Source organism: Oncorhynchus masou, chromosome 32, assembly GCF_036934945.1.
Source record: "Oncorhynchus masou masou isolate Uvic2021 chromosome 32, UVic_Omas_1.1, whole genome shotgun sequence".
Classification (NCBI taxonomy): Eukaryota; Metazoa; Chordata; class Actinopteri; order Salmoniformes; family Salmonidae; genus Oncorhynchus; species Oncorhynchus masou.
The window spans coordinates 68,835,884-68,854,256 of record NC_088243.1 but is presented as its reverse complement, the minus strand read 5'-3'; the positions used below and the strand labels follow the sequence as shown (position 1 = coordinate 68,854,256).

Sequence of the window (18,373 nt, the reverse complement as noted above, 5' to 3'; positions counted from 1 at the left end):
CAATCACGCACACACAAACCAAATACACACACATGCAAATCCATACCCTGGCATTGATTACACACAAAATAACACACACATATTCACACGGGGGAAGCATTTAGAATTGAACAGGTGAACAATAGTTGCAGGTTCAATCCACTGTTGGAGCAAGGTTGGAGGCCATATACTTAATATATCCATATCGATTCATAATTAAGATGGCACACAAGGTAGGTTTGGACAGTTCCAAATAGAGGCAGGTACTGTATTGTACACACACAGGGATGTCTAGCGATTTAGCCTGGTCCCAGAACTGTTTTTGCTGCCTTGCCATCTCCTATAGTCATTGTCACACCAATGGCACAAACAAATCTTGGACCAGGCTCCATACAATTGGCTCAAGAGCCAGGAAAACCACAAGAGGACCAATCACAAGAGTGACACGAGGGTGAAGTCTCAAGGTCAAGGGGTCACCGGTCAAGGTTAATTTACTGTTACCTTTAATGGCCCTCTGAACTTTGACTTTATGACAACAAGTAAAAAGGAAAGAGAAGGATGTCTACTTCAGCCATTAAAGTACACCTTGTTAGAAAGCTAATTAACAAGATATTTCTGTAAGAACTACAATGTTACTGTACTATATACAGTATATTCTTAAAAGATCCTTATAACTTGTGTCCAATTTGAGGACAGTATTGTCAGTGTGGAAGAGAGTAAAAACAATTAAAGCGTCTGCCTGAAAGAGGAAATGACATCATAAGTACTGGACTTACCTCCAGCCATACGGAGCACCCCGTCCAGTGCAGGATGCACCTCTGTGCCCAATTCCACATGAATATTCCCTCCAAGCAGAGGACCCACATCTGAGGATGGGGACATTGCATTATTATGTATCAGGGTTGGGGTCAATTACATTTCAATTCAGTTAATTCAGGAAGTAACAGACGTTCAAATTCCAATTCCTCTCATAGAAAAGCAATAGAGAAAAATGTGAATTTCAGTTGACTTCCTCAATTAACTGAATTGAACTGAAATTGACTCCAACTCTGTTGTGTATCTAGGGGACCTGATATGGCCATAGATTCATAGTTTTCTGCAACAGACAATAGACTGAACAGAGACAATATGGACTTACTATCTAGGTCAGAAATGACTGTGTACTTGGCAGTGGCGTATTGTGCTATTAGGTAATCAATTTGCTGTGAAAAGAAGAGCAGAATAAAGTTACAGAAATGCAGGACTCTTTTTTTAGTCAGAGATTGTGTTACTCTGTCAGCCTCTCTCTATCTCTCTCTCGCACGCACGCACGCACGCACGCACGCACGCACGCACGCACACACACACACACACACACACACACACACACACACACACACACACACACACACACACACACACACACACACACACACAGACGTTTAATCTATCCATCTCTTACATTCTCTACTGAGCCTTGTGTGCACACCTACAGTTAACTGTCATTGAAGCTGCCGTAAAAAGGCTGTACCGTTGGCGTCTCATTGGCAAAGGTCTGCAGGTCCTTCAGGTTGCTGTTAACCAGTCTTTTCATGCCTTCCAGCTGGGAGCTCAGGTTCTGGTTAGCTGCATACGCACACAGTACTCCAGCCCTGCAGACAGACAACAAACACAACCACACAGAACATTAAAAGAGTTATAGGCTATAGACACACTAAGCTAAGAGTGTTTTAAATATTCTAATCCAGATATTTTAAGCTTTATGGCTACATTTATACAAATCAAATTGTATTGGTCACATACACATATTTAGCAGATGTTATTGCGGGTGTAGCGAAATGCTTGAGGCAGACCAATTCTGATATTTTTCCACTAATTGGTCTTTGGAACAGTCAGATCAGCTCTATTCCAATAATTGGGCAAAATATCAGAATTGGGCTGCCTGTGTAAACACATCCTTGTGATTTTATTGAAAGAGAATTCATGTCAAGCTTTCATTCACCTCTTCTGTCAGTTGTGAATACTACACAGACCTCTAATCAGTTTACAAATAATCATTGGCGTTCAGTTGTTGTTGGGTGGCAGGGTAGCCTAGTGGTTAGAGCATTGGACTAGTAACCGAAAAGTTGCAAATCCCCGAGCTGACAAGGTACAAAATCTGTCGTTCTGCCCCTGAACAGGCAGTTAACCCACTGTTCCTAGGCTGTCATTGAAAATAAGAATTTGTTCTTAACTGACTTGCCTAGTAAAATAAAGGTAAAATAATAATACTTTGAACTAGTCCATTTAACCAGCCAATGACTGTAAATGGAGTTTTATGCTGAATGGACGAAACGACCCAATGTGTGGCATTCCACTCAAGACCCAACCAGCTTCAGAAACACTGTGACCACCACCAGTATAGTAAAACTATGCACTGTGAGTGCTGCTTTTTCTTGTCCTGTCATCTCATCTATTGCCTTAATTGCTTGCAATATTTGTATGTGTTTCATTGTGTTGTTTGGATTTCAATGTCCATCTCTCCTTGGCCACATAGCCAACTATTATGCTTTAGAAGTCTGGTTCGCCAAACCAATCATTGTTTACCATAGAAACCATTAATTACATTGTAAAACCCACAACATTCTAGAAACAGAATCAACATTCCCCCCCACAAACACCTTAACCTTCTGAGAAGACAGGTAGTATTAAGACACTCAATGCATCTGTATGACAATGGCTACTAGTCTGACTCCAACTATCAGTCTGACAAGGGTCTGATCCTGACTTGGGCTACGACTCAGGCTTTGAGTCTGACTGACTTGGATTCAGATGACCAGTTAGAACAGTCCAGAGAGGTGAAGTCCCAATGGTCAGGACCGATGCCCTAAGGGTTGAGGAGGACCAGGCAGTGGCTACGACCCCTGTGGAACTAAAGAGCATGGTGGGCGAGCACCAGGGCTGGAGCACTCAGAGCTCCAGCCCTGAGAACACCAGAGGGTCTGCCTATGTCCTCCTTGCCCCTCAGGTGGTTCTATCATGGGTCACCTGATTGAGAAGCAGGGAGGCAGAACCAGAAGGACTCACTCAGCCAGATCCCTGAGTGATGTTGAGCATCAAATTCCAAGTTTATCAAGAAAATATCATCCCATACAATATTTGTGAAGACATATGGTGTCTTTTAGTGAGTCTGGAGGTTAGAGAGGTTTGGATGTGAAGTGTCTAGAGTCTCACATAAGAGAGGACCAGATGGTTCCACCCTCCAAGAGAAAGGGAGGACCATGGGTCACCTGTAAGAGGACCAGGGTGTCCAGCTCTTCTAGTAGCCCAAGCTGTTCCAACCAGAGGAACCATCCTGGAAGAAACGAAAGAGTTAGTCTATTTAAAAAAATCTCTTTTCAATCTTGTGTTGTTTTTTAAATCTTGTGTTTTACATTTTTGTGTCCTAGGGTGACTGGAAAGGCTCTTAAAATCAAATGTATTGTTATGATTATTAGGTCCATTGAGGTCAGTGACAGTGCCATCATCCCAAGGCTCAACTGTAAGAGGACATGGGAATCAGACCTTTGCCCAGGAAGTTCTGAGTCCGAGGGAACCAATCGGAAGAAACAGAGGGTCTGAATAGGGCACTAACTTAACGGATGTCCACCAGCCTCAACTGAACTTTCAAGTCAAAGGTCATGTCAGAGGTCAATATCAGTAATCTGAGGGCCCATACCAAACTTCTCAACCTCCTGATGGGGAAGAGGTACTGTTGCTCCTTCTTCACGAACGGTCGCGCGTGTGGACCATTTTAAGTACATGTAAGATTAGGACACTCTCATCCCGCTCCACTGCAGCACCATCGACTTGTTCCGAAATGGACCTGAGGACTAGATCCATTCTGTATAGACCTGGTCAGATCCATACCCGGTTCGATCTGAGTGAGGGAAGCATCAGATTTTCTTTATTAACCAGAGCTGATAAAGTGCAAGAGGGAGAGAGAGGTTCAGGTGCCACTCTAGGAGGCAGGGGAGGGGCCGTAGCCTACTGGGAGTAGTGACATGGGGAGCAGGGAGGGAGAGACGAGGGACAGCAACCAACCAAGCTGACTTGCGCTGTAGTAGACTAATAGCTGCCATAGCTAGATTATTTATCATCAAATATGATTACGTAGTACCTGTCTTGACTGCAGCAAACCAGGAGACGCTAGCTATGATAGCTAACATTAGCTAGCTAGGCTAATTGAGGCTCCAGTTCATTCTCATCCAACATTTATAAATAACAACAACTCCATCCAGAATATTAAGCAGCAGCCTACCTGTTGACTCTTGTTCGCTGTAGCCTATCCTTCTCCTTTAACTTTTAATTCAGTCAGTTTAATTTCATCTTCCATTGATTAGATATCTCCTAACCGTTGCCACACAAGGAGGCTCTATGACTGAAGGGGATTACTAATAACACAGTACAGCAGAAATGTCCAGTATTTGCAACACCCTTTTGATTCCATTTGTCACTAATGAACTCTACCTCAACTCTGCCTATTTCTACAGCTGGAGAGGACTGTAGTTGCTTTTGCTAGAAGCCAGCCTCGTCGTTTGATGGGGAGACCATGATTGGTTAGGATTTACCTGTTCTGGCCTGTTCAAACTCTGTTTGTGTGTGAGATATTATCTATCCTAACTGCAATTGGTAATAGAACAGTGACTGTGTGTGTATGTGTACACAGAAACATGTATGGAGCCAGCACATAGAGACTTGCAAGATGATGTGATAAAGTCCAGACTGACAGACGGGCTTGATACTGATGTCTCTAAATGGAGGGAGACCTGGCACTCAGCATTAACATTTTACTAGACACAACTTTTACTTGTATTGTATTTTTTAATTATTGAATTGAATGGTATCAGTCAATATGTGGGTGAAAAACCCTGTCTATTCTGCAACAGGATCAGGGAACTCCGGTTGTATACGGGACACCACTCAGGAAGGTATGACAACTCTGACATGATTGCCAATGTAGCCCCATTACGACCAGACAAAATGCAGATAGGCACAGTATCTGTATCAGCTGGGAATGACAATGGAAGGTGAACATTGTTATATTAGCAGAACACTGCTTCTATGGTATTATGTAAAAGGTTATGTAAAAAAAAGGTACATGGATCTGTTACTACGTTTGAAATATATCAAAATGCTTAGTTTATAATATCTACATAAATTCAGCAATTGCATTCTTTTCATATTCCTCTGCAGGCTACTGACCTATTCAAAGCTTCCTCTGGCATCTCACCAAACATCTGCCTGTACTTATTGAACTCAACCCGCAGGAGGTTTGCTTGTTGTGATTGAGTTTGGGGAAACCACTGCAGGCAAGGTTCTGGTGGGTGTGTCTTGGTGGTGGCAAGGACACACCCAAGAAAACGCCCACCACACCTCCAAGCCAACTCACGTTTGGCTTCTGTCATGGCCACCAGCATTTCTTGAGGAGCAAGCCAAAAAATTAGGCCAAATCAGTGGGGTGCAGTTCCCCTTTAATGGAAGCCTTGTATGATAGCATATAGCATGAATGCCAGCAGGTGGCAGTACAAGTGTTCCACAAGCATCATAGGAATAGCGTATAGGGCCTTCAACTGAATACAGTCTAACTGACCAACAGAGCCTGCTTATGTTCCCCCTTTCTCTGGGAAAGTGAACTAACTTAATATGAAAAATGACGACTGAAATGGTTGAATGTGATATGCTGTGGCTCACAACGTGTATATCATATATACAGTGCCTTGCGAAAGTATTCGGCCCCCTTGAACTTTGCGACCTTTTGCCACATTTCAGGCTTCAAACATAAAGATATAAAACTGTATTTTTTTGTGAAGAATCAACAACAAGTGGGACACAATCATAAAGTGGAACGACATTTATTGGATATTTCAAACTTTTTTAACAAATCAAAACTGAATAATTGGGCGTGCAAAATTATTCAGCCCCCTTAAGTTAATACTTTGTAGCGCCACCTTTTGCTGCGATTACAGCTGTAAGTTGCTTGGGGTATGTCTATCAGTTTTGCACATCGAGAGACTGAAATTTTTTCCCATTCCTCCTTGCAAAACATGCGGATGCACGGGGAATCAAAATGGCTACCAATTGACAAAAGCCTCTTGTGCAACTCTCTCTCGTTCCTTCCCTCATTCTCTCACTGTAATTTCCCCTCTCACGTTATTTTCTCTCTCTTTCCGTCTGTCTCCCAAATTCATTCTAACTCTCTCGCTCTCTTTCTCTCTCCAGCTCTCTGTCAGCATTGTCCAACAAGGTCAGCGGAATCTCTACCGATGAACAAAGGGGCTTTGAAGATGGCAGCAAGTGAATACCCAACTCCTTGTGAGTGAGTGTGGAAGAGAATGGACCCTGATCTAGTGCCTAGATTATAATCTGAAACTGTAGCTCTCACCAGAGCAGGGAAACTGACAATAGACTACAGAGTGTGCTACCCCATTCAACGAGTAAACAAAACAAATATTTCAGTCGGAATGAGAAAAACGGAAACTCATCTTGAGATATTTAGCTATATGCTAACTAAAAATATGCTGTGTGAAATGAATGCCTACAAGAGGAACAAAGTCAATGAGACATGAAAATATGACCACAGGAAACAAGTTATGATAACTGTGAAAACAAACAGTGTTAGCCTATAGAAATTAATATAGGCCAGTACTCTGAGCAGTGTATCATTACACGGTCTAGTGGCTCCATGGCTTTGCATGGCCTAACAATGGCCTGTATTCAGCTGTGTTGTGCTAGGACAGGACAGTGCTTTCTCAGTCCTCTCTTTATCTCTCTACAGTCTCTAGAGACCCCATTCCCTATTCTCTGTGAATGACAGGGGTGGTCAAAACTCAGGATATGAAGCCCTATCCTCCAGCTAATTGAGCCAAACAAGATACTGACGAATAGCTGATCAACTAAATCAGGTGTATTGGAGCAAGGCTGGAGCAAAAGCCTGCATACCCAGATAGTTCTCCGGGAGTAGGGTTGGCCATTGTTACTCTACATGTAGCACTTCTTAACAGGAACTGACCCATAGTCTCACAAACTGGTCTACAAGATGTGGCACAGAGTAAGATGCACCACGGAGTATTATGCACCACAGAGTAAGACGTAGCACGGCGTAAGATGCAGCACGGAGTAAGATGTAGCACGGAGTAAGATGCAGCACGGAGTAAGATGTAGCACGGAGTAAGAAGCAGCACGGAGTAAGAAGCAGCACGGAGTAAGATGCATCACGGAATAAGATGCAGCACGGAGTAGGATGTAGCACGGAGTAAGATGTAACACGGAGTAAGATGCAGCACGGAGTAAGATGCAGCACGGAATAAGATGCAGCACGGAGTAAGATGTAGCACGGAGTAAGATGTAGCACGGAGTAAGATGTAGCACGGAGTAAGATGTAGGACGGAGAAAGATGTAGCACGGAGTAAAATGTAGCACGGAGTAAGATGTAGCACAGAGAAAGAAGCAGCACGGAGTAAGATGCAGCACGGAGAAAGATGCAGCACGGAGTAAGATGTAGCACGTAGTAAGATGCAGCACATAGTAAGATGCAGCACGGAGTAAGATGTAGCACGGAGTAAGATGCAGCACGGAGAAAGATGTAGCACGGAGTAAGATGTAGCACGGAGTAAGATGCAGCACGGAGTAGGATGTAGCACGGAGTAAGATGTAGCACGGAGTAAGATGTAGGACGTAGTACGTAGTAAGATGCAGCACGTAGTAAAATGCAGCACGGAGTAAGATGTAGCACGGAGTAAGATGCAGCACGGAGAAAGATGTAGCACGGAGTAAAATGTAGCACGGAGTAAGATGCAGCACGGAGAAAGTTGTAGCACAGAGTAAGATGTAGCCTTTTCATATTGTGCTCAGAGGTTAGAGTACCCACTAATTATAGGCCTTAAAATAACAACTGTGTAACGCAATACAAGTTAGATTGAAATCAATAGGTCTTGGTTTTGTTGCGGATGTGATGTCTGGTATTTTGAAGCCGGATCACATGTATAATAAATAGCCAATAATGTATTCTTCTTCTTTAATGTCACATTTACTGATATGACCTTTAGTCGAAAGGGTCAAACAAACAGCAAAACAGTGTAGCACCATGCTTTGTGTGAATACTGAACAATTCCATGAGTGTTTGGTCTAAAATGATGTGTAATATGAATGGATACTACTGGTTTAGAGACACACAGCCTGCCCTACATACCATAGAACTGGGCTGAGCACTTAGGCTAAGGAAAGGAAGTGACTGCTATCATCTTTCAAAATTATTTAATCTTTAATATCATTATCCATTTTGTTTTCATTAAAATACACTTTACTGTATGAAGGACCTGTATAAAGTGGTGCTATACTTCATGAGCTAGTAAACTATCTACTAGGCAAGAGGTTTTATGATTAATGGAGATTAATAAAATTACATTGTGAATGGCACTGTATGTCATTATTATCACTACAGACAACTATATATAAAGGCAACAAGCACACACACACTACAAATTATATCAGGGGCCGGCAACAGGCGGCCCGCGGACTATAACAGTCCCGCAAGTGACTTTTCTGGGCCCCCAATGTTTTTAGCAACAAAATAAACAAATTTTGATCACCAGGAATTCAGTTAAAAATGTGTTCATTCAGGAAATCTGTTCCCAAGTATTTCCACAAATGAAAAAAAGAGATATGTGATCATGTCTCAATGTAATCAAGGTGTGAAATTATGGTTATTTTCAAATACATTCTCTTTTTGGGCTTAGTTGTGGTCAATTTGTAGTGTACACACACCCGTACATGTTACGGCTCTCGGCGAAAGAAGTGGACCAAAGCACAGCGTGGAAAGTGGTCACGATTTACTTTTATTTTTTTAAACACTCAAACAAAATAACCAAAGTGAAAACAAAAGCGCACAGTTCTGTCAGGTACAGACACTAAACAGAAAACAAGATCCCACAAAACCCAATCAGGGACAGATAGACAGCTGCCTCTGATTGGGAACCACACACACACACGGCCAAAAACAAAGAAATAGAAAACATAGACTTTCCCACCCGAGTCCCACCCTGACCTAACCAAACATAGAGAATAATGAAGATGCGTGACAGAACATTCGCTACGACATAAATCGGTCCGTAGCTGTATCTAGTTGCCTACCCCTGAATTATATCAACTATTATCATTTACAAAACATTTATTCTTTACTTTTGAGCACATTACTTTGGAATTCCATTTTCGAAAATAACAAAAGGTCACACACAAAACATGAGCGCAGCTCAGCAACATCTCCTATAAAGAATGAATCAGCTAGTGAATACATAATTCAGTGTTATGGTAGCTAAAAAGCTTTCACACTGCAACATGCAATTTAGCCTCCTAGTGTCGAGTCATGTAAGGACACATTGTCAATTCAGAGCACCTAACATAAAGTAAAGTACACAGTAACATAGGTGTGTGTGTGTGTGTGTGTGTGTGTGTGCAGTGCACCTACAGGAGGCATCACATTCCTTACCCTACATGGACCCTGGGTAGTCATACTGTATAATGGAAGACAATGGGTGTTTCAGGCCTTGATATATAGTCTTAGACTGCAAGACTGACACCAATGTTAGCATCCATGACTCCATACCAAGTATCCTTGGTGGTTGGTTGCTCAAGGTTGTATAAGAGTTGTATCAACTCCTGTCCTAATTACGAATCCACTATTGCATAATGCATTACTTACCAGACTTGTCATAAGCACCTATGGTTCCCTAATACTGTCTTACTATCATAGTGAAAAGGGGCTTTAGTGTGGACATGGGATGACCAGACTATTTACTTAGTCCTTATTAGGTTATTATCCCCAGCTTAACAAAGCTAATTTTGTGCAGACATACAATAGCAGCTGCTGGTTTAGCTTGGTCATCTGTCTTCTCTATCGGTAAGTCTAATGGACAGCACACAAGCAAAAGTAAAGTAAAGACTTCTTGAAACAATGGTGTTAACACTGCCGACACCACATGTTCCAATAGGGTTAACACTACCAATACCACATGTTACAATGGGGCTACTTAACACAACTGAAACCACACTACCAATACCACATGTTACAATGGGGCTTCTTAACGCCTCGTTATTTTTTTTATTTCACCTTTATTTAACCAGGTAGGCCAGTTGAGAAAAAGTTCTCATTTACAACTGCGACCTGGCAAAGATAGAGCAACGCAGTGCGACACAAACAACACAGTTACACATGGGATAAACAAATGTACAGTCAATAACACAATAGAAAAGTCTATACAGTGTGTGCAAATGTAGTAAGATTAGGGAGGTAAGGAAATAAATAGGCCACAGTGGCGAATTTAATTACAATTTAGCAATTAAACACTGAAGTGATAGATGTGCAGAAGATGAATGTGCAAGTAGAGATACTGGGGTGCAAAGGAGCAAATAATAAATAACAATATGGGGATGAGGTAGTTGGGTGGGCTATTTACAGATGGGCTATGTACGTACAGGTGCAATTATCGGTAAGCTGCTCTGACAGCTGATGTGAAAGCTGTGTGAAAGTTCAATAGTTCAAAAGCTAGTGATGTTATAATAATCATTATCATACCATAATACACTATAATTTAATAGCAGTAACAATATCTCTCCTCAGTCTCCTGTGATGACCTGTCTGGGGCTTATCATTTTGGGCCCTGATATTATTAGCTTGGGTTTTGAAGACAATTTGCATTAAGATGTAAATATTAGGTCCAATGTTTATTTTTAGGCTTTACTGGATCTGAAGTTACTTTAAATATGGTTCTTATTTTGTTAAATGAATTCAGGGACGTCTCCACTCCATACAACGGTCTCATTGTGTAAATGTTGTTTCAATAGTCTGAGCACTTTCCCAGGTTCATTTCAGGTCTGTAGAGCAGAGTCCCAAAAGATGGTGGGTCACAGCCAACTCTTAAGCGGTCGCAGTTCAAGATAAGCCTGATATCAGGCAGATACATTCTGTGCTCCAATATTTGTCTGATCTCAGTTTAGTTGTTGATTGGGATAAGGCTAGAATGAGCCTCTCTAACTCCTGTCCTGCAGAGCTGCTGGGCGACTACAGGCTTTTGTTCCCGTCCAGTGGTAACACATCGGTATTCCAACACATACAGTGGTCCTGTTCAACCCTTTATGTGACCACAGTGTTAGCCTTATTAGCTTGGGCTTTAATGACAATCTGCGCTAAGATGTAAGTTGGGCCCTCTCCTGTCTGTCTGTCTGTCTCCTGTCGGTCTTGTCTGACTGTGTGCCTGCTTGCCTGTCTGTACTGCCTGTCCCGTCTGTCTGTATCTTGTTAAAGCAGGTGCTTGGCTTTTAGCGCTACAGTACAGTGGTGCCACTCTTTCATATCACTCCATGACAACAAGGCCTAACGGCAGGAGTTTAGTGCCTTGGCAACGGCTTCTGGGGAGCTCTGTTGCCGAGGGGCGGTGTAGTAGAATCTCCATGTTGGCTGAGAGAGGTGGCTGTGGAGGAATATGACCATCTGACAAAAAAGCAGGGAGAGGTAGTGTGTGTCACAGCCATACTGTTCTCTGTACATATTATGTGAACAATCCATATGTTATATTTCATAAGTGAAACTCTATCAGATATGTGAATGGGCGCACATAATGATTCAAATATGTGTGTGCTTGAGCGCATCTATGTGTGAGTGTGCGTGTCTGTCTGCCTGCGTCTGTGTGTTCAGCTCACCATGGCGTGTGATACCACACTGACAGTGTTCTGTGCACCCGGAGAAAGCAGGGCAGTGATGAGAAGTTGTTTCCACATATTAATTGGGTCACTTCGTCAATGATTCATCATCAGTACACACAAGGGAGAACGAGACACCCCATACTGTACAAATCAGATAACATCAGTCTATGTTAATACTTCTAGACAGGGAGAGATGGATACTTGGGTCAAATACAAGATCAAATACTAGAGGCTGCACTTTTGGGACTATTCTATTGTTCCCATAGTACGGAGGAAAAGGTCTATTAATAGATTAGTGGATCGCATCATTGGTCCATTATGAGACAGGGTATCTCTCTTACTGCAGTATGGATAATAATCATCTACACCTGTTGCTTTCTGAACAATAGATTCATTTAAAATGTAAGGCAAAAGGCTTGCTGTTGTGTTCTACACAGTAGCCTATGAACTGTCATGTGGCATGACTTCCAACGACATAACAAAACTCATTTGAAAGTTGTGGAGGTTGGAACTGATATTGGAAACGACATAATTCAAACATTTACAAAGTTATTAAGAATGTATGGTGAAGGCTTGACGGTGCTGCTCTATTTCAAGCCTGAGATAAATATGGAATGAATAGGACAGTACACAGAGGACAGTACACAGAGGACAATACACAGATGACAATACATAGATGATAATACACAGAGGACAGTACAGAGAGGATAATACACAGAGGACAGTACAGAGAGGATAATACACAGATGATAATACATAGATGATAATACACAGAGGACAGTACAGAGAGGATAATACACAGAGGACAGTACAGAGATGATAATACACAGATGATAATACATAGATGATAATACACAGAGGACAGTACAGAGAGGATAATACACAGAGGACAGTACACAGAGAACAAGCTTTCTTATCCTCTTCATCCTCTAGCATCTTTCCCTCAAATGCAGTCAGTGCACCTGTCTGTCTGGTCAGATGTGTGACTTTAGACGAGACCTTGAACTCACTGTCCCTTCAAATATTTTATATCTAAACCAGTCGAACCTCATAATAGTGACACAACTAAATCAAAAACATACACTACATGACCAAAAATCATGGGTATTCAAATGGAGTTGGTCCCACCTTTACTGCTATAACAGCCTCCACTCTTCTGGGAAGGCTTTCCACTAGATGTTGGAACATTGCTGCAGGGACTTGGTTCTATTCAGCAAAAATATTATTAGTGAGGTCAGGCACTGATTTTGGGTGATTAGGACTGGCTCGCAGTCGGCGTTCCAATTCATCCCAAAGGTGTTTGATGGAAGTTCTTCCACACTAATCTCGACAAACCATTTCTGTATGGACCTCGCTTTTTTCACGGGGGCATTGTCATTTGTCATGCTGAAACAGGAAAGGGCCTTCCCCAAACTTTTCCCACAAAGTTGGAAGCACAGAATCGTCTAGAATGTTATTGTATGCTGTAAGATTTCCCTTCACTGGAACTAAGGGGCCTAGCCCAAACCATGAAAAACAGCCTCAGACCATTTGTCTTCCTCCACCAAAATTTAGTTCGCACTATGCATCCGTTCTCCTGGTATCCGAGCCAGATGGTGAAGCGTGACTCATCACTCCAGAAAACGTGTTTCTACTTCTCCAGAGTCCAATGGCGGCGAGGTTTACACCACTCCAGCCGACACTTGGCATTGCACATGGTGATTGTAGGCTTGTATGCGGCTGCTCGGCCGTGGAAACCCATTTCATGAAGCTCCCGACGAACAGTTGAAATCAAATCAAATTTTATTTGTCACATGCGCCGAATACAACAGTCCTTAACCAAGAATGCAGTTTTAAGGAAAAAGTGTTAAGAAAGTATTTACTAAAATAAACAGAAGTATATATATATATATTTTAAATTAAATAAATAAATAAAAATAAAGGAGCAACAATAAAATAACAGTAGCTGACGTTGCTTCCAGAGGCAGTTTGGAACTCGGTAGTGAGTATTGCCGAGGACAGACGATTTTTTACGCACTACACTCGGCGGTCCCGTTCCGTGAGCTTCTGTGGCCTACCACTTGGCGGCTGAGCCGTTGTTGCTCCTAGACGTTTCCACAATAACAGCACTTACAGTTGACTGGGGCAGCTCTATCAGGGCAGACATTTTACAAACTAACTTGTCGGAAAGGTTGCATCCTATGACGATGCCATGTTGAAAGTCACTGAGCTCTTCAGTAAGGCCATTCTACTGCCAATGTTTGTCTATGGAGATTGCATGACTTTGTGCTCGATTTTATACACCTGTCAGCAACGGGTGAGGCTGAAATATCCCTTATATACTCATTTGAAGGGGTGTCCACATAGGTTTGTATATAGAGTGTACCTTACAAACCAAAATGTGATGCTACACCTAAGTTTCGAAGACATCTTTGGCATACCAACCTATAATCCATACCAGAAAGCTTTATAGGCCTACACCTTAAAAATACACTTTCACATTCAATCAAACAGAAATAGTGTAATACACCAGCCATGTCAATTTTATGTCTCACCCTCTCTCTTCCTCTCTAATAATGTGCCTGCAAGCCTTACATATTCAAATTAGAACGTTTCTGGGATACCACCCCCTGTCCTCGCTGTAAAACGTCTCATCCTCGCCCCATAGCTATCAGCGATTGCGCTCTTTTGGTAATACCCTGTGTGTGTGTGTTTGTGTGAGTACTATGTGTATGCGCTGTACGCGTGCATGTGCCCTATGGGTAACACACTCCCTGTCCCTCAGCTCGAGAGGTGGTCTCCTCACCCCTGTGCCCAGTGTAATTGCTTCATTAGAATCGTTGTGGCGTCTTCGCCTGGTGGCCGGGGAGATTTAATAAGAGCTCTGGGTTGTTTCTCTCTCTCAGACATTTGTCTCCGTAGAGCTAGGATTCCCCTCTGGAATTTGTAATAATGCAGCACTCTCCAATAAAGCCGTAAAGACAGGAACATCAAACAAAGAACAGAAGCTTGGTGAATCCTCTCTCCTCCACTGTAGAGCCAAAGGCACAGATACGGTCTATATTGTGTCTGTATATGGCTATTTCTACTGCCTAGCCAATAATGTGCTGTAAGTATATTTGACCATTTGTTTCTCACAATCACCACTGGATATCTAAAGTGATGCAAGTCAGTAGGTGATGCATTGTGTTCGGAAAAGATGCTGAAGGAGAACACTGAAGCAGGAACAGTATTAATTGTGTCAAAAGACTCTTGAATAGAGACACTAAAAAAACGCATATTATGTAAAGTATTAATACCCCTTGACATATTCCCCATTTTGTTCTGTTACAGCCTGCATTCAAAATGTATGGAATATACCTCACCCAACTACACACAATACCCCATAACGACAAAGTGAAAACATGTTTTTAGAAATTTTTCCAAATTTATTGAAAATTAAATACAGAAATATATCCACACCCTTGAGTCAACACATTAGAATCAACTTTGGCAGCTATTACAGCTGTGAGTCTTTCTGGGTAAGTATTTAAGAGCTTTGCACACCTGGGCCCAGACTCACAAAACCTTCTTAAGAATAAATGTATTCTTAACTACCATTTTCACCTTAACTATAGACTTAAGAAGAAAGTTAAGCAAAGTTGTTATTACTCAAAAAGGTTATTGAACATTTTGTGTCATTTCTTATGTTTCTCCTTAAGCAAAAAGTTATAATGAAATTAGATTCTTGAAAATAATTCTTAATTCCAAGATAGATAAACTATTGTCTTAAAGAGAAAAAGTTCATGAAATAAATTGACCATGTTTAATTCACTCACAAACTTCATCTGAAAGTTTCAGTATTGATTATTTTAAACCCAAGAACATGTTTTAGAACATTGAAATATGCTAACACGATTGCCATTGCTAGTTAAACGGTTGCCTAGCAACAAACCTCTTAAGAAGATTTGTAAGAAGATATTTGAGAAGTTCGTAAGAAAATCATTAAATCTTAAGATATTGTTGAGGAATTGCACTTACGAACTATCTTATGAACTTCTTTTTTTTCTTAAGAAGCTTGTTACGTTTTTGCGTAAGAAGTGTTTTGTGAATCTGGGCCCTGGATTGTACAATATTTGCACATGATTATTTTTACAATTCTTCATGCTCTGTTAAGTTGGTTGATGATCATTGTTGGACAGCCAAGTCTTGCCATAGCTTTTCAAGACGATTTAAGTCAAAATCGTAACTAGGCCACTCAGGAACATTCAATGTCATCTTGGTAAGCAACGCCAGTGCAGCCTTGTGTTTTAGATTATTGTCATACTGAAAGGTGAATTTGTCTCCCTGTGTCTTTTGGAAAGCAGACTAAACCAGATTTTCCACTAGGATTTTGCCTGTGCTTAGCTCTATATCCTAAAAAACTACCTAGTCCTTGCAGATGACAAGCATACCCATAACATGATGCAGCCACCACCATGCTTGAAAATGTGAAGAGTGGTACATTTTTCACATGTATTCAGGACATAAAGTTTTACTTCAGTGCCTTTTGGCAAACCGGATGCATGTTTTGTAATATATTTTTTTCTGTACTGGCTTCCTTCTCATGCAAAGTGTAATTAATAACTTCATCATGGTCAAAGGGATATTAAGCACTATTATTGCACACAGTGAGTCCATTCAACTTTCTATGACTTGTTAAGCACATTTTTTATCCTGAACTTATAGAATTTCAAATAACAAAGGTGTTACTTATTGACTCAAGACATTACAGTCTTTCATTTTTTAATTAATTTATAAAAATGTCTAAATTCAGAATTCCACAAAATCTCAATTTAATAAATTTTAAATTCAGACTGTAGCACAACAAACTGTGGAAAAAGTACAGGGGTGTGAATACTTTCTGAAGGCACTGTGTCTATGAAAAATGTTCATTCCACATTGTTTATAAATTATCATAAAAAACGTAGTAGTTGGCCTTTTGAAGAAGATTTCCAGGGGCGTCTCTTGATATAATCTGTGATTAATGAGTGGTTGTATTGTGTTACATTTATAGTAGGAGGACTGAGGTAGCCAAGGCGGGCTCAAATCTTCTAGTGTAGCCTTCATATTTACCCAGTGTTTTCCCTAGATTATAATCAGGACGGAGCACAAAGACACCCTAAAATGACATCCAAGGCCTGTTTGAACAACATTTTCAATTGAAAACCATTTAGGTCCAATGCTTTTAGGCAGAAGGGGACCAGAACTAAGTGAACCCTTCCTGCAGATTTAGTTGACTTCCACCACTGAGTATGGTGACATGCAAACATTAAAAAGATTCTTGTGAATAGTCAAAGATTAATATAATAGCTCTAATTAAATGTTTACATGATTTGCAAAAATAATAATTTCCCTAATAATCTTGTTTACATTGACACATCTGAAACCAGGCTACCTGATGATTGGACACAGATACACGCAGAAAAACTTTTTACCACATGTTATTTTTGGAAAGCCTATTTGATTCTGAGTTCGGACATATAAAATTTGTATGTGAAAACAATTTCTAAGATACATACTTTCCAAACTCACTTCACTCGCGCTAAAGATGGAGGCTTGTGCTGCTGGTGAGGGTAGATGCAGATCAAATACACAGCTGAAACTCTGATTGAGCTGTTTACATGTAGAAAGATTGGTAAAAAAAAACAGGTGTTTTAAACGGTGTATGCTTACTTCGATTATGACCTTACGCTGATTAAAATAAGCGAGTTAGGTGTTTTTGTGACTATTGCAATACCCGGCCAACTTCCATTATCAGTTTAATATCAAATTATTAGTGTGCATGTAAACGTACCAAGTGATACATGAAAGTAAGATATTAATGGATGTGGACTCACGTGATGATGAGTGAGGTGGCGAAGAGCAGTGTGGTGAGCAGGCCCCGCTGGCAGTCAGCGTTCTTCCGCTGGCGCTGGTGCATCTCGCCGCCACAGTTTTCGCAGCAGCGGCACAGGCAGAAGAAGAGGCCAACCAGGGGCAGTAGGACAATGAAGAGCAGGCCGAGCACGGCACACACCATGAAGCCTGTCTCATAGTAGATGGCCTGGAGAGAAGAGGAGTAGATGGGAGGAGGGAGACGGTGAAGAAGAGAGAGGGAGTGAGGAGAGGTGGAGAAGTAGAGAGGGAGGAGTAGACGATTCCAGAATGATGATGAGAGCCCACAGTTGGCATTGACACTTTCCTTAAATGTAATTTATACAGTACATAGTAGGCTACTCCATGGCCATGTTTGATAGCTTTTGCAATTTGGCCATTTTCCCCCCCACCTTTATTTAACCAGGTAGGCCAGTTGAGAACAAGTTCTCATTTACAACTGCGACCTGGCATTGAAGGCTGTGGAGATATTATCCTCAAAATCAAATCAAAAACAAGTGTATACAAATGAAAGCAAGGTTCGAAATGACTATGTTTTAGTCAAATATTATATCTGTTTTGGAATCTTGTGGTCAATTTGCAGTATAAAAATGATTTGTAATTATGTTCTGGCCCCCTGACATTCAGCCCCAGAAAAAAATTGGTTGAATCTATACTACCGTTTAAAAGTTTGGGTCACCTTTTCCTTGTCACAATTTCCTTGTTTTTGAAAGAAAAACACTTTTTTTTGGTCCAAAATAAAATAAAATAGATCAGAAATACAGTGTAGACATTGTTAATGCTGTAAATGACTATTGTAGCTATTGTTTTTATGGAATATATA

At 41.1% G+C, this 18,373-nt stretch overlaps 1 protein-coding gene across 5 annotated transcripts in view; it reads right to left on the bottom strand.

The window, feature by feature from the left end:
• LOC135526515 (prominin-1-A-like) overlaps positions 1–18,373 on the bottom strand; it is a 96,119-nt gene that overhangs the window by 31,841 nt on the left and 45,905 nt on the right. For all 5 annotated transcript variants that reach the window (XM_064954955.1, XM_064954956.1, XM_064954957.1 and 2 more), the window contains 4 exons: positions 17,514–17,719; positions 1,490–1,610; positions 1,118–1,181; positions 756–845 (listed from right to left, as the gene is read on the bottom strand). In XM_064954955.1, the coding sequence (XP_064811027.1) occupies positions 756–845; positions 1,118–1,181; positions 1,490–1,610; positions 17,514–17,719 (481 nt within the window). The remainder of the gene's footprint in view (positions 1–755; positions 846–1,117; positions 1,182–1,489; positions 1,611–17,513; positions 17,720–18,373) is intronic.